At 39.7% G+C, this 26,511-nt stretch overlaps 1 protein-coding gene and 1 long non-coding RNA gene across 6 annotated transcripts in view; one reads left to right on the top strand and one right to left on the bottom strand.

Moving 5' to 3' along the window:
* LOC306992969 (uncharacterized protein) overlaps positions 1-21,983 on the bottom strand; it is a 38,265-nt gene extending 16,282 nt beyond the window's left edge. The window contains exons 1-6 of one of the 5 annotated variants that reach the window (XM_079602323.1): positions 11,995-12,289; positions 10,739-10,798; positions 10,589-10,649; positions 8,725-9,277; positions 1,135-1,259; positions 786-882 (exon numbers count right to left, since the gene is read on the bottom strand). In XM_079602323.1, the coding sequence (XP_079458449.1) occupies positions 786-882; positions 1,135-1,259; positions 8,725-9,277; positions 10,589-10,606 (793 nt within the window). In that variant the 5' untranslated portion in view covers positions 10,607-10,649; positions 10,739-10,798; positions 11,995-12,289. Of the gene's footprint in view, positions 1-785; positions 883-1,134; positions 1,260-8,724; positions 9,278-10,588; positions 10,650-10,738; positions 10,799-11,994; positions 12,309-21,958 lie in introns of those variants that run through there. The other 4 variants (XM_079602324.1, XM_079602325.1, XM_079602321.1 and 1 more) reach the window with 4 other exon arrangements.
* On the top strand, positions 18,660-23,087 carry LOC306993429. The gene is made up of 4 exons (XR_013796450.1): positions 18,660-19,203; positions 20,520-20,607; positions 21,253-21,316; positions 21,837-23,087. It is a non-coding gene; the product is annotated as an uncharacterized lncRNA (long non-coding RNA).
* Positions 23,088-26,511: the final 3,424 nt, after the last annotated feature.

Raw genomic sequence — 26,511 nt, 5'->3', positions numbered from 1 at the left:
GAGGAAGGGGTTTTAAATTATTATTTTTTTTCATAAAGTTTATTTTCTTTTATTTTGATCAGTTTTTTTTTTAATGCAAATTTTTTTTATATACATTTTTTTACCTTTAAATTACAAGATTTGATCAATAAATAATAACGAAATAGTAATTTAAGCACATTCCTCACATTCTAAAAATAACACAATTGCATTTATAACCCTTTTAATTCAGCTCAAAACATCTTATATTTGGTATATTTGCCTCTTGTGGGAAAACAAGCTATAATATAATGATATTTCATGACTCTAGATGGGCTTATAGCTCTATATGGAGCAATTGAGCTGTTCCTCTGGGTCCTAGACATCTTGTAGATATTATAAAATCCTTTTTTTTGGTAGTTTTAGCATTTTTAGTTTGAATTTTTAGCATTTTTAGGTTTTTCTATGTGAACTGCAGCATTCCTCGCATTACAATAATTCCTAAGGGGGTCAAAATGACCCGTGAGAGAAGGATATGTTACTTTTTTAGATTTCAACCACAAAACTTTTTAAAAACTTTTTTTATTCTTGGACCACTCTGATGAAATTTGTTTTTAAAATGAGTTTAAGGTCAAAATGACTTGTATTTATACCCCGTACATATTAAAAGTGTACATTACACATTAAAAGTAAATGCACATCATTCATCTTTCCCCATCTTACCCAACATATTCACTGTTAGTTGTTCACACAAAAATAAAAATAAATACCTTTCAGACTGAAGGAACATTGTCATGCTTCTCTTTCTGTAATTTAAACAGACTCACCTTCAAAGGATTCCTCGTAAGCAATGATATATCCATGTTGCAGTTTCTTCAGGATGTTGATTTCATTTTTGGCTGCGTCTAGATTAAACTTCACATTCTGCGAAGAACACGTTTAATCTATGTGATGTTTATCTATATGATCTTATTAATATGTTCAATCAATCCATCCATCTTTCTAGCATTATTTCCGCTTGTTGCAGGGTTCACTTCACACACACATTTGGGTTTGGCACAGGTTTTATGCCAGAGTTGGGACACAATCACACCCAGGGAGTATCTTGCTGTGAGACGACAGTGCCGTCCATAATTAATATGTTCAATACTTTAATGAATTCTTGATTGTACTTACATCTCTGTAGTTGATCTCTTTGACCACAAGGAAATCTTCATCTGGACTCTTCACCAGAAACTCTCTTCCTGAAATCCCTTGTCCAAGTTCCTCTGTTATTGTGTATTCATGTTTTTTTAACACTTCTACAATCAACATTCAAATAGGAAATTACCATTAGCAAAAATAACACTATTTAAATACAAATATTACTAAAAAAATATTTACAATATATTAAGTAGCTACTGATTACCTTATATTTATTTATTATTGTTTTTTTTTAATTATTTAATACATTTATTTAATGCTAATACTTATTAGCATAACATATTAATGTGTTGAGGTTGCATTTATTGGTGTGCAATGTTCAAAATAACAAAATATTATATAAATTAAAGTACCATTTAATTTACAAAATTATATAAATAGTTATATACAATTTATGTGAATAAAAATCAGAAGGTAGAAACTACTGTGACAGTTAACACATATACACACACACACACACACACACACACACACACACACACACACACACACTTCTCTTTGTTTTAATGAATTAAGCTGGTTGTTGAGAGAAGTCTTGGTTTTTACTATATCACAGCTAGAAAGGCCAGTAAGACTCAATTTAGATGCAAAACACAAAAGACCCTCACAGTCATTGTTATCAGACTTTGACTAATGATACTCACCTGCTCTTTCTGTTGCTCTGCTATCATTTAGATTTTTTTTTTACAAGCAGCAACAATTCAACTTCTTCATTCCATGATGTTAAAAAAAACCTTGGAGTTGGAGACATTTTCGTATCTCTAACTTATTAGTAAAGGCAATAAATGTGTTCGTTTTCCAGTAGGTGGCAGCAATATTCCACTAAACTATGGAACGTTTCACGTTTTCGCCATGAATGAAACTGAGAAATGTAGATCTTCTTTAATGTGAACTTTACATAAAATGTTGCTACTTTACATAAACCCGACATGGCTCTGTGTGTTCGCCGGCTGCTTTGAAAACAAATGCACATGACCAGAGAGAGAAGATCGGGGGAGACGACGTGTTGTCAAATATCTATTCGGGAGTAAATTTAAATTGTAAAAAAATTGAACGATACCCAGCCCTGATTACCAGGGATTTTAAGGGATGTTTTTTCTCAAAATTGACTTTGCTGACTCTATGAACTTCAATGTGTAGCGCTGCCATTTTTGTCAGATTCTAACAAATCATAAAAGAAGAAAAAACTCAAAATGAATCACAATGCATCAAATAATTTTTGCACTTGAATTGTATGCATCAATCGATATTTAGATGCACACACACATGACTAAATGTAATATTAATTTCCCTTTAAACATGATTGTTTTCAAATAGATTTAGTACAAACACATTTTTACACAGAATTATTTTAACTGTTATTATCTGAGGGTGATCTGATGTTTAAAGCTGTTAACACAAAACGTCTTGGTTACGTATGTAACCCTCGTTCCCTGAGTACAGGGAACGGAGACGTGTCGTCGGGGAGTTCCCTGACTAATTGGGATCATGCTAGGGAGACCAAATGCCTACGAGAGAATTAAAACGAGCCAATGAAAATTGGCATGCAGGAATGCATTCCGCAGCCCACCTACCAGCGCGGGCATAAAAGGCGGAAGCAACGCATGCATAGTGCTTTTCGCTGAGGAGGCGAACGGTGTCCAGTCCTCCGCGAAGGTACAGCAACATGGCGAAGGGACGACACGTCTCCGTTCCCTGTACATACGTAACCGAGACGTTCCCTTTCGTCCTGGGAACTCCGACGTGTCGTCGGGGAGTTCCCTGACGAATTGGGATCCCTAATAAAACGCCATGGTGCTGGCCCCTTCCAGCGCCCAGCTAAGCTACCCTGCAGCAGTTTCTGAATAAGTTGCGGGAGCTACCTAGGAATCACACTGCTGTTCCACAAGACCCGCTCAGTGGATATTGGATAACACTGGGAAACGTTCCCTAACCCAAAAAAAAGGGGAAGGGAACGCTGCGGAAGTCCCAGCCTGCCTGAGGAAGGCCTGGAATACACATATGTACTAGCCCAGTGGGATAGTGAAACATATGGCAGTCCCTGAGGTGGTCCCGTCCGAGGAAGTGGGAGCGAACTCAACAGGGACGACAGAAAGAGTCTGTCTAGGGGAAGACACGGCTGAACTCCACGTGGCATAAGGGTCACAGTAGAGACCACTAGAGAACACCCAGTCTACTAGCAACTCCACTAGAGGTAGCAGACCTGGCGCTGGCGGTCCGCTACGCCAGGCACCGGTGGGGTGATGGAGGAACTCACGAGGCTCACCGACGTTGGGCGCCAACGGAGCAAAAAACGCACGTACCTGGCCGAAGCGCAGGATGGCGTAGCAAGCCGACACAACCTATTCCCTCGCACCACTGGCCGTAGCGAGCAGTCGGGAGGAAACAGGTTCCACACGCAGGCTATAAAACCTAGCGAACGTGTTAGGTGTCGCCCAGCCCGCAGCTCTACAGATGTCTGTCAGCGAGGCGCCTTGAGCCAAAGCCCAGGAAGCGGCAGCACCTCTAGTGGAGTGAGCACGCAACCTGGGAGGACAAGGCTCACCCAGAGACTCATAAGCTCGGGTGATAGCATCCACTAACCAGTGAGCCAACCTCTGCTTGGAGACAGCCTTCCCCTTCTGCTGGCCTCCATAACAAACAAAGAGCTGATCTGAGGTCCTAAGCTTTGCGTTCTGTCAACATAAACCCGCAGGGCGCGGACGGGACAGAGAAAAGCTAGGGCTGGGTCTGCCTCCTCCTGGGGCAGCGCTTGCAGGATCACTACCTGATCCGCGAAGGGGGTGGTAGGAACCTTGGGCACATATCCAAGCCGGGGTCTCAAACAACGTGAGAAAGGCCCGGCCCGAACTCTAGGCACGATTCGTCGTCCGAAAAAGCTTGCAGATCCCCGACCCTCTTGAAAGAGGCCAATGCCAACAGGAGCGCTGTCTTATTGGACAGGATATTAAGCTCAACTGTTGACAAAGGCTCAAAGGAGGACTTTGAGGCTCTGTTCTTAGCACCAGAGCTAGGTCCCAAGAGGGTACAGGGTGCAAAACGCGAGGTGGATTTAAACTCCTAGCACCCTTAAGGAATCTGATGATCAGGTCGTGCTTCCCCAAATATTTACCCTCTACTGCATCGTGATCTGCGGCTATTGCAGCAACATACACTTTGAGGGTGGAGGGAGACAGCCTTCGCTCCAACCCATCTTGCAGGAAGGAAAGCACGAGTCTGATCGGGCAAGTTCGGGGGTCCTCCTGACGGGAGGAACACCAAGCGACGAACAGGTTCCACTTCAACGCATAGAGGCGCCTCGTAGAGGAGGCTCTAGCGGAAGTGATGGTGTCTATCACTGCCTGTGGCAGACCACCTAAAACCTCCGCGTCCCGTCCAGGGACCAGACATGGAGTTTTCAGAGGTCTGGACGCGGGTGCCATAGAGTGCCCCGTCTCTGAGAGAGGAGGTCCTTCCTCAGAGGAATCGGCTAAGGGGGGGGGGCTGTCGCGAGGAGCATGAGTTCCGTGAACCAAGTCCAGGTGGGCCAATACGGCACCACTAGAAGGACCTGCTCCTCGTCCTCCCTGACCTTGCACAGAGTCTGTGCAAGGCGGCTCACTGGGCGAAACGCATACTTGCGCCGGTCCCGGGGCCAACTGAGAGCCAGGGCGTCCGTGCCGAGGGTCCCCTCGTTCAGGGAGTAAAACCACTGGCAATGGGTCGTGTCTGGAGAGGCAAACAGGTCTACCTGTGCGGCTCCGAAGACACTCCAAATCAGCTGGACCGCCTGGGGATGGAGTCGCCATTCTCCTGGCAGGGGAGGCTGCCGTGAAAGCTCGTCTGCCACACGGTTGAGCGCCCCTGGAACATGAACGGCACGAAGCGACCTCAGATGCTTCTGACTCCATAGGAGGAGGTGGGAGGCGAGTCGCAACATACGACGGGAGCGTAGACCACCGGGATGGTTGATGTACGCGACGGTCGCAGTGCTGTCCGTACGGACCAGTACGTGCTTGTGTCTGAGAAACCCCTTGAGGCGACACAAGGCTAGGCGTACTGCTTGCAACTCTAGGCAGTTGATGTGCCAATGCAGCTGGGGTCCCGTCCACAGACCCGAGACTGCATGCCCTTGTACGTGGCGCCCCACCCCATGGCAGAAGCATCTGTGAAAACCACAGCATGCCTGGACACCTGGACTAAGGGCACTCCGGCCCGAAGAAACGCAGGATCTAACCATGGGGAGAAGGTTTGGCGGCAGTGCGGGGTCACTTTGACCCGGAACGTGCCGCTCTGCCACGCCCACCTCGGGACTCGATCGTGACGTCAGCGCTGAAGCGGTCTCATATGTAACAGGCCGAGCGGCGTTACTGCGGCTGCAGCTGCCATATGCCCCAGGAGCCTCTGAAATTGTTTCAGTGGAACCGCTGTCCTGCCTCGAAAGGACCTGAGGCAGGTGAGCACTGACTGGACGCGTTCCTCCGTGAGGCCCGCAGTCTGAGTGACCGAGTCCAGCTCCATACCGAGACAAGAGATCCTCTGCACGGGGCAGAGTTTGCTCTTGTCCCAGTTGACCTGAAGCCCCAACCGGCTGAGGTGCCGAAGCACCATGTCCCTGTGATCGCATAGCGAACGCCTAGTTCTCTCATGGGAACAATGGCCACCTCCGCGACTTTCGTGAAGACGCGGGGCGACAGGGCCAGCCCGAAGGGTAGGACCTTGTACTGACACGCTCGGCCCTCGAAAGCAAACCGTAGAACCGGTCTGTGTCGAGGAAGAATCAAGACATGAAAGTACGCATCCTTCAGGTCGATCGCTGCAAACCAATCCTGGGGACGGATGCATTCGAAAAATGCGCTTCTGCGTGAGTATTTTGAACGGGAGTTTGTGCAGGGCCCGATTCAAAACTCGCAGGTCCAGGATTGGCCATAACCCACCGCTTTTCTTGGGTGCAATGAAGTAGGGGCCGCAAACCCAGACCTCATCTCGGCAGGAGGGACCGGCTCGACCTCGTCCTTCGCCAGCAGGACGTCGATCTCTTTCCGCAAGACAGGGGCATCCACTGACTGCACACGGGTGAGTGGATGCCGCTGAACTTGGGAGGCCGGCGTGCAAACTGAATTGCATAGCCGAACCGGATGGTGCGGATGAGCCATTGGGACGGACTCAGAAGCGCTAGCCAGGCTTCTAGAGACCGCCCCAACGTGCCCAACCGAACCACCGGCGTACCCGCGGAGGGGCAGCGAGGTTGAAGACAGGGACCCGGCTCTGGTGGCGTTGTAGCGACCAAGAGCGGGGTCTGGGCGTCAAACTCGACACCAACCCGCTTCCACCGGGGGGCAGACGGCAGAGAAGGCCCGTGGGCGTTCTGCTGCGGGCTGCCCGGTGACGAAGGGAGGGGGAGAGACGAGGAACGAGGCCCTGACTCCTCGTGTCCAGGTCTCTGCGCCTCCGGCTATCCGCGAGCTGGGGAGCGGGAGTGTCGCCGTTCGGGGCGGCGCACACTGCCATTCTGACCCTCTCGGACGGAGGAGACAGGTCTTATTTTACTGCCAGTCCCGACCGTGAGGGGAAACGAGGAGCGAGGCCCGGGGGCCTCGAGTCCTGGTTTCCGCCTCATCGCCCAGCGAGAGACGAGAGGGACAAGGCCGTAGCCCTCACTGTCATCTAAGCGCTGGGGCCCGTGAGTGACTCAGAGGAAGTGAACTGCTCAAAATTTGGGTACCGCTGACTGGATGACCAGCGGCGGAACAGAAACGAAATTCTCCACCCGGCCCTCCCCCGGGGGAAGGAGTGGTGATAACACACACTCCCGAAGAGCAGATATCACATACTCTGGGTCGCTCCTCTCAGGGTCGTTTCCCATCCTCTTGCTGAGGGGAAACAAACCCCGAGCGGGCTGGTTTAAAGGCGCTTCTGGACCACCAGTGTGGACATCGTCTGCCCTAGGGCCAGCACTGTGACTAATCACGGTCAGTCACAAGCGCAGCTCCACCCCGAGTCAGAACTACCCACGTGCACTGAATGTGCAGGGGTAGTGAGAGAGGAAAAACTTCTGCAGATTTAGGCATGTTTGGCTTGCCATATTGGCACCAAAATGCTTCCATACTGCCAAAAATTTTCTATTATAGTAGGAACGCAGCATCATTTTTAGAGTATAACAGCCCTCTCTCCGATGTAGCGATCGACATCTGTCCTTCCCTGGAGCCCCGAATGAAATGCTTGGTCCCCCATGAGAAGGACCAGAATCCCATCTGAAAGCCTCGACGGCACACGGCACACTGAGCAGCTCAAGCCTTTACGTGAAAGGGGAGACGAACAACGTGCCGACGTGGTCATGCACTCATGAGAGAACATGAACCACCCACGAACGCAGTCTCAACACACTGATTAGGCATGTGAAACAGTGATCGTGGCCGTCACCAGGCATGCAAGACAGTGAACGTGGCCATCATTTCGATGACACACGGCACGCTGGGCGCTCAAGCCTTCAGGCAAGGCGAACAACGTGCCGACGTGGTCATGCTCTCATAAGAAAGCATAAACCACCCACGAACACAGTCTCAGCATGTTTGCGATGCGCTAGAGGAGTGGGAAGCTCGTGAGGGTCTTTCACCTGACGAGACATGCCGCACTGTAACCCCCTGTAATCACCAAATGCTCATTAGCCAAAGTAGTCCTCTCCTTTTTAGAAAAGGAACTAGATTGGGGAACAAGCAAAAGGGACTCAACCTCGTAGAGGTACACGAGTCTCGACCGCGCATCTAGAGCGCCGAATGACGCGCGCTGGGTTGCCGTGACAACCCGCGCTGTCAGCCGGCGCTCGACGGCACACGGCACACTGAGCGGCTCAAGCCCTTACGTGAAAGGGGAGACGAACAACGTGCCGACGTGGTCATGCACTCCCGAGAGGACATGAACCACCCACGAACGTAGTCTCACACACTGATTAGGCATGTAAAACAATGAACGTGGCCGTCAAATGAGGACAGGAAACGATCGCATCCAGAAACACGAGTGGAACGTCATCCTGAAAAGGACGCGATCTTCACTCGTGTTGCTCTTTCAGGAAGAAAGTACTCTCTCTACTGTGCTGAAGCACACAGGGAACCAACGCGGCAGCACAGCGGGGAAACTGCAAGCCCGCTGTGCGCACTCAACCGTTTACCAGCTGTGAGAACAGCTTTTGAAATAACAGCGTGTAAACGCAGCCGGCAGACAGGAACCGCGCGGTCGCTGAAACGGCGTCTCACCAACACAGAGAGATCCCGTCCCGAAACAGCAGACTCGTTGAGCGTAAGATACAATCTTAAAGCTCATTCACTCAGAGAGGACACAACCGGTCGGCTCCGAAGCTAAAAGCACTATGCATGCGTTGCTTCCGCCTTTTATGCCCGCGCTGGTAGGCGGGCTGCGGAATGCATTCCTGCATGCCAATTTTCATTGGCTCGTTTTAATTATCTCGTAGGCATTTGGTCTCCCTAGCGTGATCCCAATTCGTCAGGGAACTCCCCGACGACACGTCGGAGTTCTCAGGACGAAAGGGAACTGATGTTGATCATATTCATCATGAAATGTACTTACTGAATGGAGGAGGAAGATCAGAGCTCCTATCTGAGGAACCACTGTAACCACTGTCAGCACTGAATGAAGGAGGTAGTCCGACACTGTCAGCACTGAATGGACAAAGTAGTCCGACACTGTTAGCACTGAATGAAGGAGGTAGTCCGACACTGTCAGCACTGAATGGACAAGGTAGTCCGACACTGTCAGCACTGAATGGACAAAGTAGTCCGACACTGTTAGCACTGAATGAAGGAGGTAGTCCGATGCTCCTATCTGAGGAACCACTGTAACCACTGTAAGCACTGGATGAACGAGGAAGATCAGAGCTCCTATCTGAGGAACCACTGTAACCACTGTCAGCACTGAATAAACGAGGTAGTCCGACACTGTCAGCACTGAATGAACGAGGTAGTCCGATGCTCCTATCTGAGGAACCACTGTAACCACTGTCAGCACTGAATGAAGGAGGTAGTCCGACACTGTCAGCACTGAATGAACGAGGTAGTCCGATGCTCCTATCTGAGGAACCACAGTCAGCACTGTCATTAGAGAGTTTGTGATGGTGACGCATCTTTAGGGGGAAAAAATATATCTTAATAAATTATCTATGACATTTACATATTAAATATGGTTGAATGAGCCCCTTTAGTGTTCAGCATATAATACACTAAATAGTCATTATGAATTGTAATTCTGTGGTAACTTGTTTTAGAATTTCTGAGCATGAAAAAGTGTTACTTGAGGCTCACTCAGTGAAGGCGTTCACTCATGTACAGAAACCTTCAGACCAAGTCTGCAAAACTACAAGCACATTATACGCCTTACTGCTGCTACACACCGGATGCGAATAGCGCGTCAGGCGCGAGTGATTTCAATGTTAAGTCAATGCAAAGACGCGTTACACGCGTTTTACGCGCGTAACGCGTCTTTGCATTGACTTAACATTGAAATCACTCGCGCCTGACGCGCTATTCGCGTCCAGTGTGAACGCACCATCACACTCAGTTTGCAGTCGTAATGCAATCGCAAAACAAACTTTTCGCAAAATGCTCTACAGTATTTTATCTGCTTGTATTTTTGCTGTCACTTTCTGTATCCTGTTTTGTGATGATCAGAGTTTATGTTTTTCATCTTTGTTTATTGCCACCATTGTTGAGAATGATATGCTGATTTTTTGTATGTGTGTGTGTGACTCTGGATGCTGTTGGTCAAATTAGTTTGTGCACAACGCATTTAAAAATCCATCATAATAACTGAGTGTTGTAGGAACTCTTGCTGTAGTTTCACAAATTTAAGTCTGTTAATAATGTAACACTTTTGATAAGGGATTAAACACAGAGATCAGGGAATTAAGAGAACGCTATCATCTCTTGCTCTTCACTAGTTACAGGATAAACATGAATGAACATCTGAAGGTGTTGAAAGATTAGAACAACTTGCTGAAAACTATCTGGGGTAATCTGGTGTAATCGCTCAGTGTTACAACCGCGGAAATAAAAAGCTTGTGAACAATGTCACGCAGCATTACATACAGCCGTGTGGATTACTTTTATAATGAACGATGCATCATCTTCATTTTTGGGTGAACTATATATTTAAGATGTGTTTTACTCTAACATTTAATGGTTATATTCTTATCTATAAACTTTTTTAATGTTATACATAGTATTTAAAATAGTATTTCCATTTTGCACATTTTGATGCTTAAAAAAATAATAATAATAATAATTTGGTATATGGTCCCATACTTGTTACAGAACTTACAATTTATTACAAATTCAATAAAAAATCTATCAAATCATCATATGTATTAAAATTAAATGATTCCAGGTTCATAGTTTTACTTCTTCATATAAGGTTCATTATCATAAGTTTAACTCACAGGGTTTTCTTCCATCATGTTTCCAGCTCACAGAAGACCGTCACAACTCCTCAGTTATCTGCTGAACACACAGTTATTCATTACAAATAAACACTCACTCAGAATTAAATGTTGTTATATTTGTATTTAAACAATTAGATGTATAATTACAGAGTGTGTCCGTGGTATTTTGACGTGTAGACTTTTTAAATGTTACTGGATAGAACAACACTTGTTGGAGAAAAAAAATTATAATAAAAATAGATAGTTTAAATGGTATCCTATAAAAGCTCTAAAATAAATACAATAAATTCAAATAAATATTTAAAATATGAATTTTTAAAACCTTAAAGATTAAAGGGTGTTTTTTGGCAGCCAATCACTTCATGCCTCTTGTCTTTTTCAAATGCTGCATTCACTGCATCTTACACTTGTTATTACCGGTAATAAACAGATTTAATGTATTTCTGTCAGAGATATTCAGAAGCTCTTATTTATTTCAAATAAACTCTTTATTAAACGTCAATGGACTACATAAAAACAAGTTAACAATTCGTTTCTGTGTTTCACTGTTCATCCAAACACCACATCAGTTGTAAAAACACAGGAAGTAACTCTGGCAAAAATACACAACAGTCACGTGTCCTGTAACACAAAACACTGTGACTGAATATTGATTGCGATTTTTTTTTTTTTTTTTTTTTTTGGTTTCATAGACCTTTTTTTCAGTGTCCATTTATATTTTTTATTAATTTCTTGAAAAGTGACGATAAAAAAGGCAAACAAAAATAATCACATAGTTTTCACATGGCCATATGAAGAGCTTTATAGCCTCAACAGACCAATCAAACATCTGTGGAAACGGGTCAGTATATCTGGGTCACTCACAAAATTGTAATGCTAACAATCACCGAAATCAAACAAGTTTCAAACCAAATCAAACTCTGGGCTTTCTAATGATAAGTAGGCTACTATGTTCCAAAGAGTTGTTGAACACTCGACTCATGTTCATCTTTGTTTCTATTTATAAAAGTCTGAGCGGCAGAGATCTGGATTCAGCCATAAACAAGTCAGCTGTCGCGGCACATTAAATCACATCAAAACAACATTTGTTGTTTGAATTTCGTGTTAAAAAAGGAAATCGTGTGTGACTGTTTTTAGAAAGTATAACATAGGCTAACACAAATCAGGCACAAGCAAAACACTATATACTGTAGCCTATATATTGTCAAGTTGCTCAACAAAGGGCTCATTTTGAGTAAAAATGATATAGGCTACTGTAGACTCTTGCATAATCACGCTTATTTCTATTCCAAGCAAAGTCTAATATATCATATCAAGTTTACATGGTTTCGGTTTCGCTTTGGTCTGGTTTTGGGTGCGTCATTACTTCCTCGTAAATTCAATCTCAAATTGAATAGACAAACCTGGTTGTAGTCTTGATCGAAGCTCTTTTGTATTTTGCGTCCTAAAGAAAACTTAAACAGCCGAAGCTCGAGCTTGCAGTCCACGAGTTGAAACGGAGAAACTCTTGAGTTTTAAAGCGCGACGATACAAACTAAATTATACATAGCATACGGAACTAACATATTCTATTTAGTTTTAAACTATTTTCGTAATATAATTGAAAGGCAAACAATGTCTAAATCGTTGAAAATTAATAAAAATGAACACCAGGAAACGTTCAATGTTCCGCCTTTCTTCTTCTTCTTCTTTCTCTCTGAGTCCCGCCTCTAAAGAGGAAGAACAAATCAAACAGCCAGAACAAAACAATGCCAATGATGTTTCAAGATGTATATTTTCTAGTTTAGTTTAGTTTAGTTTAGTTTAGTTTAGTTTAGTTTAGTTTAGATTAGTTTAGTTTAATTTAGTTTAATTGGCACACACGAAAAATTACACTCACAGATAGACAGTTATGCTAATATTTAAAAGCAGACTCTACATGAGTATACAGACTTTATGAACTTTTTCAACATTATTGCAGGTTCACTGAAGGACATTGACTTTACTGATTACACTAAAACATCAATACAAACCCATGGTCTAAGATAAACTAGATTTCAACTATTAAATTAAGCATTTAATCAATGTTTAAATAAAAATAATTACAAAAACAAGAGTAAACGCTCTCTAAAACAGTAAATTTGATCAAAACATTTGCTAAAATGCCTAAAACTGTTGAGTAGAGATGGAGAACTAAAGCCTCTTAAATCTCTGAAGCTTTTCTCTGATTGTTTTGTGAAAAGATTCGAAGCATCAAGATTGTGACAGTGAAAACAGTGCCATCTTTATGCAGGTTACATTTACAGCAGCCATAACCCAGAATGCACTGCTCCGTTGTTCCCTTTCCAGTCGGTTTCTCAAAACTGATGAGGTTATTACCACAGACATCTTCAAGATTCAACACAATGTCTAGCCAGCCAACTCTACTTTTGTTGATCTTAATGTGTATTTTGCAAAGTAGATGTAGAAACTTTGTTTCATTTATTACCATTAAAATCAGGTTAAAATCTCTTTGGGAGAACTTGAGTTGTTATCTTTCTCCTTTTATAAAATACAATACAAAATATGAAACTTTTCATTGAAAGATATATTTCTTTCTTTTGTTTTGTTTTTGTAATGACTATGCTATGGATCTTGGTGCTTATTCCTTTGTGTTGCATTGTAATAATTGTATTCACACAAATAAATTCTCAATACTTTTGCTTTATCGCTGAGAGCTCCCTTATTCCAAAATCTCTTAAACTTATTGATACCAATAAGAACAAGAAGTTTCTTAAGAATTATGATGATATTTTTCTTAATGGGTGAGGAGCCATTGTTATTTCTCTGTATTATTTCTTTTTCCTTGTGTATTAAATGCAGTGCTGTTTCTTATCTTGCAATAATAACTAATAAAAAGTCCCAGAGACATAATAAATACATAGACGGTCATTATCATGGATAATAATCCTGCAATATTGTTCCCAGGTTATTACAGAAATCTGCAGTTAAGCAGTGATGTGTAACACATAAGCAGTCTGAGCTTCACACGGCAACTGAAGATGAGCATAAACAGGGTTATCTCTTGCATTCAATTAGTTCTTGACACCGTGTCTAATCTGCAGATACTTCCAAAAGTTTCCTTGGCTCCCGATATTATATTTGTTCACCAGTTCAGAGTAAGATACTAAATTCAATTCTCTTACAGATCCTCAATCAGTTAAACCTGAGACAAATGGGAGGAATGGCAGAAAGTGTGAATCCTCCTGTGCATGGTTATGCTAAACTAACCCCTGAAGGCGAAGAGGATACCATCTTCAGACGCCCTGATCAACAGCCTCTTCCGAAGATACGACGGCAGATATCTGAGCCCATAAATAATACTAGATGATATACTGAAGGCCATTGAGAGGCTGGGAAAAGAGCAAGATGATTTCATGGAGAAGTTTCTGGAAATTGAAATTCGACCCTGATATCCCAACTTGCCACCAAAGTTGAATCAAGGCAAGTGCACACTACAGGATTTTAAAATGTCGGGCTGAACTGTGCGGTTCACACTACATGACTTGCTCTCTGTGAAATCAGGAGTGTTCGAGTTGTTGAGCTGTTCACACCACACGACACAACGTGATTGATCCGCAACAGGAGGTAACGCACTACACGAGGTGACAACAACTCTGTCAGCCAACGATTCTATCTTGTCTACAAAACCACGTTTTATCACGAAGAAATCACGCGATAAAACGAACCGGAAATGACGCAATACAGCACGCGCGCCACTACCCAGCGAAGAAGAACACAAGTACACAACACGCGAGTCTTTGTTTGAATATGGACGTCAGACAGAAATTAGTGCTGCAAACTGTTTGCGCGATGATTTGCTCTAAAAAAAGAAAAAAAAATCCCATATACAGTATATAAACGGTATTTTCCCAGTGACCTCAACCCATGCCTTGCTCTGATTGGCTGTAGCTCATGGCATCACATGTGGTTGAGTCGTGCGACAGCTCTGGATATCTAGCATGCTAGATATTTTTCTGGGCTCGGCGACGCGTCCACGAGGCGTCTGCGAGCGTCTTTGATGCGTTGTTGGCTCTTTCATACTAACAGATTGGCGAGCGTTCATCGGCCGCTAATCCCCCGCGATTTGCACGCGATAACAACCCGACCTGTCGGCGAGCTCAACGATTTGCAAATCGGGCTTAAATCGGGCTTAAAATCCTGTAGTGTGAACTAGGCATCAGTCGCCGACAAAACAGAGAGAGTTGTAGTTAAACTTTTTTATGGGAAGGAAAAAGACAGAGGATTAAAATGAGCAAGTTGACCTCGTGAAGGGACAAGAGGGGCCTTGGTGTCACGTAACACTGTGTAGTGTTCATTTGTTTAATTAGTTCTGTTTATGAAAGAAAAGAGATCCGGTTGACTGTTAATAAATATGTATCGTATGAAGAGTGTTATAAGGGGAACGAATCAGATTCATGCTGTGTGGTGCGGCCTGCACATGTGTACACATCCAATGTTTCTTTTGAATGTATGCGTACAAATTGTCACGGTACAGAGGAGTCCAGAGATGAAAGCAGGTGAACACTTCTTTAATGGAAAACAAGGCAATGCCACTCAGGCAGAAATAAACGGAAAGTCTTCTCACAAAAAGGTAAAAGAAAGGTGTTCTGCTGTTTCCTCCAGGAAATCTCAGGCGGAGACCCGGATGGCTCTAGCGGTGAGGAAGGGACCGCCGGTGAGACCAGACCCCTCTGCTGCACTCCACGGAGGGACTGGATCAGCACAGGTGCGGTCAAACACAGCAGAAGATAGTGGTGATGTTTACGAACACAGGACAGGACAGGACAGGACAGGACACAGGATAACCTCAGAGAAGTAACGGGAAACGTCATTTACGTGCATGAAGGTCAAACAATAATCCGATAAGAAAGAGAGAACTAGATATAGAGAGGACTAAAGGGGAAGATAGAGAACAGGTGTGTTGAAGAGATGAGCATGAGGGCCAGCTGACGGTAGTGAGAGGAAGAGATAACGGGTGTGTGCGTGAGAGTGCGAGGAAAGAGAAGGTGTGACAAAATATAACCAGCAGGGGGAGACAGAGGGAAGAAAACAGAGAAGGAAAGAACCAGGATCATGACACAAATGGTATTATAATTGATTATTTGTTTTATGATGTTATAACGTGTACGTATCTGAATTAGTCTTTGTGTGTGTGAGGGAGTCCGATCTAGACACGCTACACTTATTCCTGTGCCCGTTGAACCACTCGTGGCTTTTTGACATAATTAACACTAAAACACAAAATGCTCTCGTTGCCAACATGTGAATATGATTGACTGGAATTGGGATCATTTTATTTTGTCTTAAGATCTGTTTTATATGTTTGTATTGTTTATATGGTGATTGTCTTATGATTTTATGCTGCAACCAAATTGCTATTGGGAAATGAATAAAGATGAACTGATTTAAATGAGCATATTCACACATGTAACCTAAAAAGAGTGGCATGGCCAGTTGTAACTTGAATGTGAGGTTTCTGGTTTCATTCGCTTCCAGTTATTTTACCTGTTAAAATAGTCCATTATGCAACTTTACATTGTGAACTTTTAATTATCATATTATTTAAATTCCTTCATCATAGTCATAAACACACTGGTTTGTAGTGCATTCAAAATCTCATAAAAAAAGGCTTACTTTTGAGTCGCAAAATAGGGTGGAATCATTCAATCATAATTCATAATTCAGAAACACTTCTTGTGTAATCTCACAAGCTTTATGGAGAGAGGTCTCTAGTGGTGAGACTAAAAATTACAGAAGGTTTGTTTAGTGTATTTATTTACTAGCCTCTTTTATTAGACTATATTTGTTTGCATTAAATGTAATGTAACATAATCTCATAAATACGGCTGGAAAAATCTTCCTGATTCCTGCTTTCACAGAGGGAAAGTTGTGTAAATGTTTTACTAGTACAAATAGACTGTATAAAGTGTGGAAAAACAACATGAAGGAACATCAATAAAATCAATCAAATATGTTAATATTTCCTGTAAAGCTATAATTAACATCTTATATAATCATTCATAATCTTGTTCAACTCTGCAATGACTGTCAGAAACATTACACATCAGCACACTGGAAAACAGTTTTCATCTATTGGCTTGTCGACTGATACACAATATTGAATAATTATAAAAAATCTACACTAAATTATGAACAACTAAACATTTGTTTCAGTTTGTGAATAGTTTATAAAATAAAATGTACCTGTTTCTCATAATAAATAAAGGTTTTAAACAATAAAGTCCCAAAACAAGCACAACAAACTTGTTTTTTTTTTATCATTTAGTTTATTTGTTTTAAAAATCACATTAAAAATGTCTATTTTAACCTGACAAATCGCAATTAGATTTCCGTGCAGCCCTATACGTTTTCATTTACAACACAAAATCAATAACTGATCACTTTTCACTTTACTCAGTGTATGGAGTTAAAAACACGTAAGTGGAACGGTCTCAGTTCATCTGGAAACACAATAGAAAAGTATTACTAATATTTAGGGTCATTCATCAGCAATGTTTACTTTCATACAAAAAGTGTTGGAGTCAAAGTAAATATTACTATTTTAATGTAACTTAAATTCACATTAACTCAAAGAAAATAAATGTCTTAGCTGTGGTAACATTAGTGAAAAGCCAATTAGGGAATATCACAATATAATATTGCATAATGATGATATTCAGTTTCATGACATAAGTCTGGTGTTCCTTTGACACATGCAGTTCAATCAACAATCAGTGCTGATATTTAAGTATTTTACATGTCAGACAAGATTAGTTTAATAAATAATACATTATTATTATTTCACCTTTGTCCTCAGATTGTGATTTGTTGCTTTATGTGAACACAAACGTGTGTGTATTAAAAGTGTGTAATGTAGGCCTGATTGCTTGACTTACGGTTCACTGAAGCTAAACTGTTATTCAAAAGCAATGTTTAAGCAACAGTGAAGTGCAGCTGATAAAGTAACATTTGTTCAATATATTATTGAATTTAAAGTTTTTGCAATAATAATGAGCAATTTAATTTAATTTTGAAGCACTAAGGTATTTTTTTATATCATACCTTAAATCTGCTATAGTGTTTAAAATGAGAGAGAATTGTGTCCACTACAAAAAAGAAAAATTAGTGAACTAATATAGGGAATAGTGTATAGATGTGTATTATAGTGTGTGATGTGGAACGGCCTCTGAGTGTCGACTTTGAGCTCTAGTAATTCACAGTAAATATTCCTGTAGGATATTTTCTCAAAAACAACAAATATTACACAGAATGCATTGCTTTCTACAGTATTTACTGTTTTAATGGGAAATGTTGTGTATACTGTCAGAACTTGGCCGTTTTTACAGCAAGGTTTAACAGTGTTATTAATAGCACGCTTTGATGAGAATTCAAAATATTAGCTACAATTAAACGTGCACTCATTATCAGGGTAGGCTATTTATATAACTTATGTGTAATGGTTTTTATTTTTGCAGATATATTATCAAATCCCTTCAAATTAGAAAAAACAGATGGTGATTGTTGATGTTAAATTCAAATTTTCATGCATTAACAGCCTCTACATCTGTGTTTATCAGCCAGCGTTGTGACTTGCATGTGACTTGAAACAATGGTTTACATTTACAGTGTAGTTGATGTATAGTGTATTCCCAGTTTACCATGAGGAAAACCCTGACCGTTTACACTGAGACATTTAAAATTATATCAAATGTAAAAGGGGAAAAACAACAGGTTGTGTACTTTGCTCTTTCTCTGAGATCTTCTCTCCAGATTAGAGATTTATTGTTTTGTTGCATGGCATGAGAGTTCCTGATCAGACCGGATTTACACATACCATAGTGATAGCCGATATATTCATATATTTATCATTTACTGACCGAACTATAGCTATTTACAATAAGAGGTAACCTCTGCATTTGAATCATGATCCAAAAGTTATGCTACATGCATTTCCACACAAAGGACATATTGGAAAATTATTGCAATGCAGTTTGTGCAAGTCCAGAACTGAGATCGGCAAAAAAAAAAAAAAAAAAAAAAACACGTGAACACACACTGACTGCTCGTGTAACCAGGAAGACTCGTGTTACTCTCCACAACCTGAGGGATTCCTACACTTGTGATGAGAAATAAAGAAACAGCAGGAACGGAATAACGGGAAATTATAGTGGTTTTGAAACCGTGATTTTTTCAGTTGCTAGAATATGCTACAATAAATAGCCTACAGTAGAGCAGGTTCTGAAAGCTCATGTCGTGTTTGCTCTGTACTGTAAACCTGTATGAACCTGTTCTGGGGCGGGAGAGCGGAGGAGGAAGAGAAAGAAGAGAGGACTAAACGAGTGCTGTGTGTTTATAGCTTCATTCTGGCTAACTTTAAAGAATAGCCTAACTTTTTATCTTTTTCTTCTGTTTGGTTTACGTAAATGTCTTAAAACTAAATTGTATAGATAGGTTCTGTGCATGATCAGTGTAACTAAGTTTGTATCGTCTCGCTGTTATAAGCACGAGCTCGGTTTAACATGTGGATTTATAGATCATCACAATCGGTTATTAGTGCGCAAAATACAAGCCTCGATCAGGACTGCAGAAAGGTTGGTCTAGTGTTAATGTTGTGTGTGTGTGTGTGTGTGTTGTTTGTGTGCTCTGTATGTACAGTTTGCAGTAAGTTGTAATGGAGTTGCGAGTGCAAGTAGTCACGCACAGAAGGAACAGAATGTCAAGTATAATACCAGTTTTATCTAATTGACACTTTTTATTTTTAATTCGATCGAATATCTTGCTTCTGTTATTTCATGCTTCTCTGATTTTTCTGTTGAATTAATGTACACATGTCATGGTTAATCGTTTCCTCTGGTATAGGACTGCACTATTCTGCATATCGTTGACATATTAACGTCGGTTAATGTTTGAAAACATTTTCCTACATTAATAATTACCATCTTTATTATAATGTGAAGGGTTTTGAAAACATCCCTACCACTATTTGTGAAAATAAAAGGCATTGCAAACGAGTTACAAAAATAATAACAGATTGGCCTAGACTTATTGTCCAAATCTCGCTGATTCGTCAGCAAGAGAAATAGGTTGAGAGTTTAACAATGAATTGGCTTATTCTTCACATTTCGAATAGTACACATGCCAAGGCCACTACTTTACTGAAGCGTAAAATAATTCGGCCGAAACGAAACCAGAAACCAGAAACACTGAACGGATCGAATAACTTTACAATCACACATTCTATAGAAATACTCCAATTTTTAATATCCCCCCAGTTTAATTCTTGACCCATAGATGACACAAAATCTCATCTAAACGCATTTAATGAATGGCCACCCTAGTGAAAAAAAGTATACTTGTATTTAAAATATATTCTCTTTTTCAATACATTGCAAATAACAAAACATGTTAAAAATTAGTTTAAAGTACACTTTAAAATAATTGTACTTTAGTAGGCTATATTTTAGGAAAAATATACTTGAAGTGACAATTCAGTTTATTTTTGTGTATTTATATAAATTATATAAGTGTATTTATTTCCACGTTATTAAAAATATATTTTAGGTAAATTTTAACTGTGTGCTGGATATGATCATTGTTACAATGCATTCAAAGTATACTATAAAAATACATTATAGTATACAATAGTATTTTGTACAAAGTATAGCTATGTTTTATTTATCAAATAATGTACATTTGTTATTGAAGACAAAGTATGCAATTTGTAGTATTTGTAATAACGATATTCCCGTGGGCAAGTGCGCTGACGTGCTTCGGTTTATCTATTGATTATTCAGATATTAGATAATAAGATTTCTGTTCAGTGTTGACTGTTATTCAGACAGAATCTCTCTGATGGTATATTTATATCTATTTAATGTCAAATTTCTCTTCTGAAATGTTTTGACAGGCTTTAAGAAGCTAAAAGAAGACCGATGCCAAATCTGAGTCACACTGACACTCTGATGAGTTCAGCTCAACTTCTACACGCTACCCGGGTAAGATCATAGTTATTAACATTATAGAAATAAAACTGATTTAAATTACATGACGAACATAATCATATTCATTCCATTCTTTGTCAACATCATGAAGTATATATATAAAACACATTTTGCCAGAGTTTCCCAAAACTGGGGTTTGTGTAAGAAATTAAAAGGGTTCGTGAGTTAAAATGCTAATTAAAAATGAAACGTCACATGATGTTAACACAAGATATTTACAGGAGAGGAAAAATGTCATTATAGCTTAATTTGTTACATTTCAAGTTGATTTGGCTTTATGTCTATTTTGTCTATATACTGTATGTCTATGTATTTTTATTTTTTGTAAAATGGTGCATAAGTGAGCGTTTAATGAATATAAGATTGTCTTCTCTCGCATCAACACAACACATGTGTCGTGGCTCTCTCATAAACACGTTTCATACATCTGTGGAAGGGAAGATATGTTGTCAATCATTTTAGTTGTTTCGTGTTGTTTTATACGATTGCTTAAGTATTTTAAACCAGCAGTAAAGCAGCATCCAGCAATAGATGACTGGCTTGACTGTTTGCATTATGATCTGCTAGTCGCTTAAATGTGCAATGTGGTGCTGTGCTAATCTTAACATGATACACAACTCTTGTGTTCTTTAATCACAGCAACGATGTCTTCACCCAGACGCCGGCGCCGGCGCGACAGCATTGAGGAACCGCCTAACATGCGGTGAGAGATGCTCTTACTGTTTTAATACAGTGTTCTGTTCATGATATCTATGGGTTTTCACTTGATATGAAGGACCAGAATAATTATCTGAGTGTTTAACATCATTTTGATAATGAGGCAATGTTTAAAATAATCATAATACTAAAGTTTGTGAAGTCATACTGTATATGTAGCATAAAGTATCAAACTAAAGAAACTTTTTCATTGATACATAAGCTAATATACACAATAACCATTGTACTGACTATTCCTAAACGAAGTCTAGTACTGGTTGCTAATACAGCGGATTAAGTTTAGACGTGTGCCCGTGCGGCCTTTACACAAAACAAATGGAGAGTTCAGCAATGTTACTATTATCTAGCCAGTTTATTTTCACGAGCACATACAGCCCCCTAGTGGCACAGGACAGAATCACATCACATAATACAACATGAATATGGCTCATATGCACTAATATATAACAAAATGTATTATGTGATGGACAGAATATACAAATGTCTCTGCTTTGTTTTCCTTTTAGATCTGATGTTATTAATCTCCAAGAGGAATTGAACAGACTCCATAAGGACATTTCCCCAGAATTCAAGAAGCATTTAGAGAAAATTAGTGATATCACCAATGAGTTAAAAAATGGTTTCAGACCTGCTATTTTTGTCCTCCGAGCAGCAGTGATATCTGGAGGAATCGCGGTGTTGTTTGCAGCATTATCTCTCATTTTAAATGATGAAGATGTTTCTGACATGTTTGCTGGAACAGTGGCAGCTGCGGTTGTAGTCTCTGTATTATGTTCTGCTTTCGGGATATACAAGAACACACAGCAGGAGAAGAAATTAAAGAACTTAAAACGAACCATTGAAGTGGAATGTAAAGGATTTCAGGATAAAATGAACCTTATTATTGACAAGCTGGAAAAAATCTGTCAACGTACTGAGGAAATACTCCGAGATCTTTCTCAATCAGAACACAAAGCCCAGGTTTTAAGTGAACATTTCTCCTCCTGCGTTGGAAAAGCGCGACTCTTTCAGGATCATGACAGTAAAGTGGGAGACCGGATGTCTAAAGTTGGGCTTTTGTCTAGAAACTTTTCAGAAATGATCGCCAAGGTTAATTCTGTGCCTGAAATCCTCAAAGACATTATAGAAGACAACAAGCGGCTAAAGGACAAGTCTGCAAAACCCACACATCAACAGATATATATGATGGAGTTTAAGGAGAAAACAGAAACATTCATTAATGATTTGCAGAAAGGAATTTGCCAGTTGAAAAATTCAGTGAAAGAAATAAACCAATTAAAAGACAGAATATAGAATATTTTCAATTCAACGTGACAGAATTAAAAATTAAACTGCTGAGAGACAACTTGTTGTTGGATCCACCCGACAGAGAACAACACAACTAGCAAACAATATCACTTTTCATTGGATAATTTCAACATTTCATTGTCCTACAATGATTAATGGCAGCATTGTCAAACGTTGGAAATATATAGGACATATTTGAAAGCCATTTTTCTTTTTGATAAAGAAAAACAATACTTTGTTAACTGCAGAGATGCTGGAGTAATATTATGTTTTTGCTCTGCATTATTGATCATAAGAAGTGAATGATGTCATTTTGTGTATATTAAGTACTTTATCACTTTCATAACAAAACATGCAATAAAATGAACACACACAAATGTATTTAAATAAAACAAATGCCGAAAGTAATTGTCTTCAACCCTAATGTCCTAATGTCATATATGCTGTATATATATATATCTTTTTTTTTCAACAGACCGATTTCTTTTTTGGGGGGAATTGACCTCTGCCAAAACAATTGAGAAGTTTCTTTATAGTAAATGCAGAAATGCATTTATAAATAAGAAAGATTTAACTCCCAAACAAAATGTTTTTTTTTATATAGCCTAATGGTAACACTTTACAATAAGGTTCATTAGTTAATGTATTAACTAACATGAACTAACCATGAGCAATACATTTGTTACTGTATTTATTAATCTTTGTTAACGTTAGTTAATAGAAATACAGTTGTTCATTGTTAGTTCATGTTAGTTCACAGTGCATGAACTAATGTGCACAAGATTTTAATAAAGTATTAGTAAATGTTGAAATTAACATTAACAAAGATTAATAAATGCTTTATACGTGCAATTCATTATTAGTTCATGTTAACTAATGTAGTTAACTAATGTTAACTAACGAACCTTATTGTAAAGTGTCACCCATATCATTTATAAGATTAAAGTTTAACTAAACTTTCAACTTTTACAATAACTTTTTCTTTCTTTCTTTCTTTCTTTCTTTCTTTCTTTCTTTCTTTCTTTCTTTCTTTCTTTCTTTCTTTTTTGAAGAATAACTAAATCACTTTATTTTTTAAAGGTATAGTCTGAAACATTTCCGTTGAGCATAAAAAACCTAGAAGTATTCTTCAAAACATCTATTTTATAGATGTTTTTTCTCACAATTGACTTTGCTGACTCTATGAACTTCAAATATGCGTAGCGTTGTCATGTTTTGTTGGATTCCAACAAATCATAAATCATGAATGAGTGGAGAAAAAAAGTTAAGCTCAGAAGAAAGAACGTCTCGGTTACATATGTCGTAGGCAGTCGAACGTACCGAACTGAATGGGATCATGCTTAGGGAGCCTGTCATCTTCGACTTGATAAAACGAGCCAATGCACGTGAGCGTGTGAGATTTGCATCTTGGTTTGGACGGGGAAAAAATCGACACACAACGGCTTGCAATTTGATGCCAATATAGGATGATGAGCAACTGAATAGCTGTCCACTGTAGGGATGTTGAAGATTTTATTATTTAGAAGATAAGTAATTCAGCTATATATTTGTACACCATTATGTCCTCTGTGTGTGTCTTTGGTTTGACTTTTTGGGGCTTAAAGAAAGGTCAGAATGCTGATGCAGCAGATAATTATATTTGAGTCTGTCATTCCTAGATGCAGAAATGCTATCAGAGATAAGTTCAGATAATGGGTTAGCAGTTATTCCAAGAATATTGAAGGTTATAATTAATTGTATACGAACACTTAAATTGCACCCAAGGAAGTTTTAATAATAAAGTTATAATGCGTTATGGGTTAAATGGTTGATATAAAAACTTTTAGATGGTTAGATTTATTTCAATATACAGAAAAAAGAGATGTAGGCTACATATAATGAATATGTAAGGTAGAGGAAAAGTTATTTTCTAGAGTTATTTGTTCTAATTGTCTAATGAGTTTATTGAATGACTTTTATGAGGTAAATGTAACATTGCTCTAAAGCTTTCTTAGTTTGAGTGATTACATGTGACATAATTAGTTTATTCATGATAGTTTATTTAGAAATTAGTAGAAAGGAAGAAAAGTTATTCAGTTAAGAACCGCTTGAACTGAGGAGCTACAATGAGGAGCTATAACACGCAAGATTAAAAATGTCAAAATGGTATTTGTTTAAATTTGGTAATTAAATAGACATAATTTGAAATATAAAACTTTATAACGAAGCACAAAGCGATATAAAGGATAGAAGGTGCACTAAAATGTTCTGTTCGTTCATCAACTAAAAATGATTGATTAAACGATTGATTCTTCGAATTTAAGAATTGATATTCCTTCATAAAAATAAGAAGCAATTAAAAATGAGAAATATGTACCGGTATTTAACCCAGCCCTATTTTAAATCAAAATTAATATGGATCACGCAAAACAAACGTAATGTATTATAAATCAGCAGAGATTTACTGTAATCAGGGTTCGAAATGAGGGGGTCTGGGGGGGGGGGTCCCGGATCCTCCATAAGTCCTTAGGGACCCCCCATAAGAATTTATTTTTGGATTTTGGGGGGTCCCCGACAAGTATATTTTAACATTAAAAATTATTTTGAAAATTATAGGTCTTTAGTGACGTTTTATATTTATAACAGTAATTTATTTATTTTCTAGCGTGAGGCAGCAATCAGGGCAGCTATTAGCAGCGTCCTATACAGCGTCAGAGACGAGACGCGAAGAGGCGTCGTCCATATTTTGTTTACAGTCTATAGTCACACTCACAGATTGTTGTTGTGGTGCTCCCGCAGCTGAACGCGGCAAAAGAGCGAAATCCTGAATGAAAATCCTGTAAGTGCTTTGATTATCTTTATATCTTGCTTATAGTAAAATATTAGGAGTTCGAGTTGCATTAACTAGATACCCAGTGTAATGATTAGAAGAGTAGGCTATGTTTGTTTATTGCTAGCTGTATGTGTATGAAGTAGAACGGAATGTGTAGTGTGTATTCATATATTGAACCGAAAGAAACGGTACGGTACGGTATATATAAAAAGAAATAAAACTTGCGTGCAAATTAAGTAATTAATGTAATGCGGAGCGGAACTACTGTTAACGTTAGATACGCGGGTTCTTTAGGGACCCTGCCTTAGCTCTGAAGCAGGCTGCGATGTAAGATTGCAATGAATGCTGGGATATTGTGTGTGTGTGTGTGTGTGTGTGTGTGTGTGTGTGTATGTGTGTGTGTGTGTGTGTGTGTGTGAGAGAGAGAGAGAGAGAGAGAGAGAGAGAGAGAGAGAGAGAGAGAGAGATAGATGGTAAGCTATCTAGGAAGCTAATACGATTAAACCAGACAGTTTCTGGTCTCATTGACTTCCATAGTAGGAAAAAAAATATATACTATGGAAGTCAATGAGACCAGAAACTGTCTGGTCACCAACATTCTTCTAAATATCTTCCTTTCTGTTCAGCAGAAGAAATAAATTCATACAGGTTTAAAACCACATGAGGGTTTGTATATGATGACAGAATTTTCATTTTAAAGTATCCCTTTAATAACACTCATATTATAATAATAAATTGTATTTCTTAAGTAATATTTTTCTTCATTTTAATTTTGAGAACTAGTTAAGACAAATAAATAAAATGTGCCTGGACATGTTGATTTTGAATAATGTGGTTACTATTTGGATTATTGTCATTTTAATGGCTTTTAGTCATGTTAGAATATATTACGTTTTTTTTTTTTTTCACGTGTCCCTAAATATCTTAGATCAGGTTATGGATTGACTACTTTGAAACAAAGTAAACCTTCTAATGTAGGTACAGTCTTTTCAGACATCATTATTTTTCAATCCAGCGGCCAGTTGTTTTACAAATTACATCTAATGTAACATAAGGGATGAGAAATGCCATTTGTATTTGGT

Source organism: Phoxinus phoxinus, assembly GCF_949152265.1.
Source record: "Phoxinus phoxinus genome assembly, chromosome: 2".
Taxonomy (NCBI): Eukaryota; Metazoa; Chordata; class Actinopteri; order Cypriniformes; family Leuciscidae; genus Phoxinus; species Phoxinus phoxinus.
This window is presented reverse-complemented; position numbering and strand designations above follow the sequence as displayed.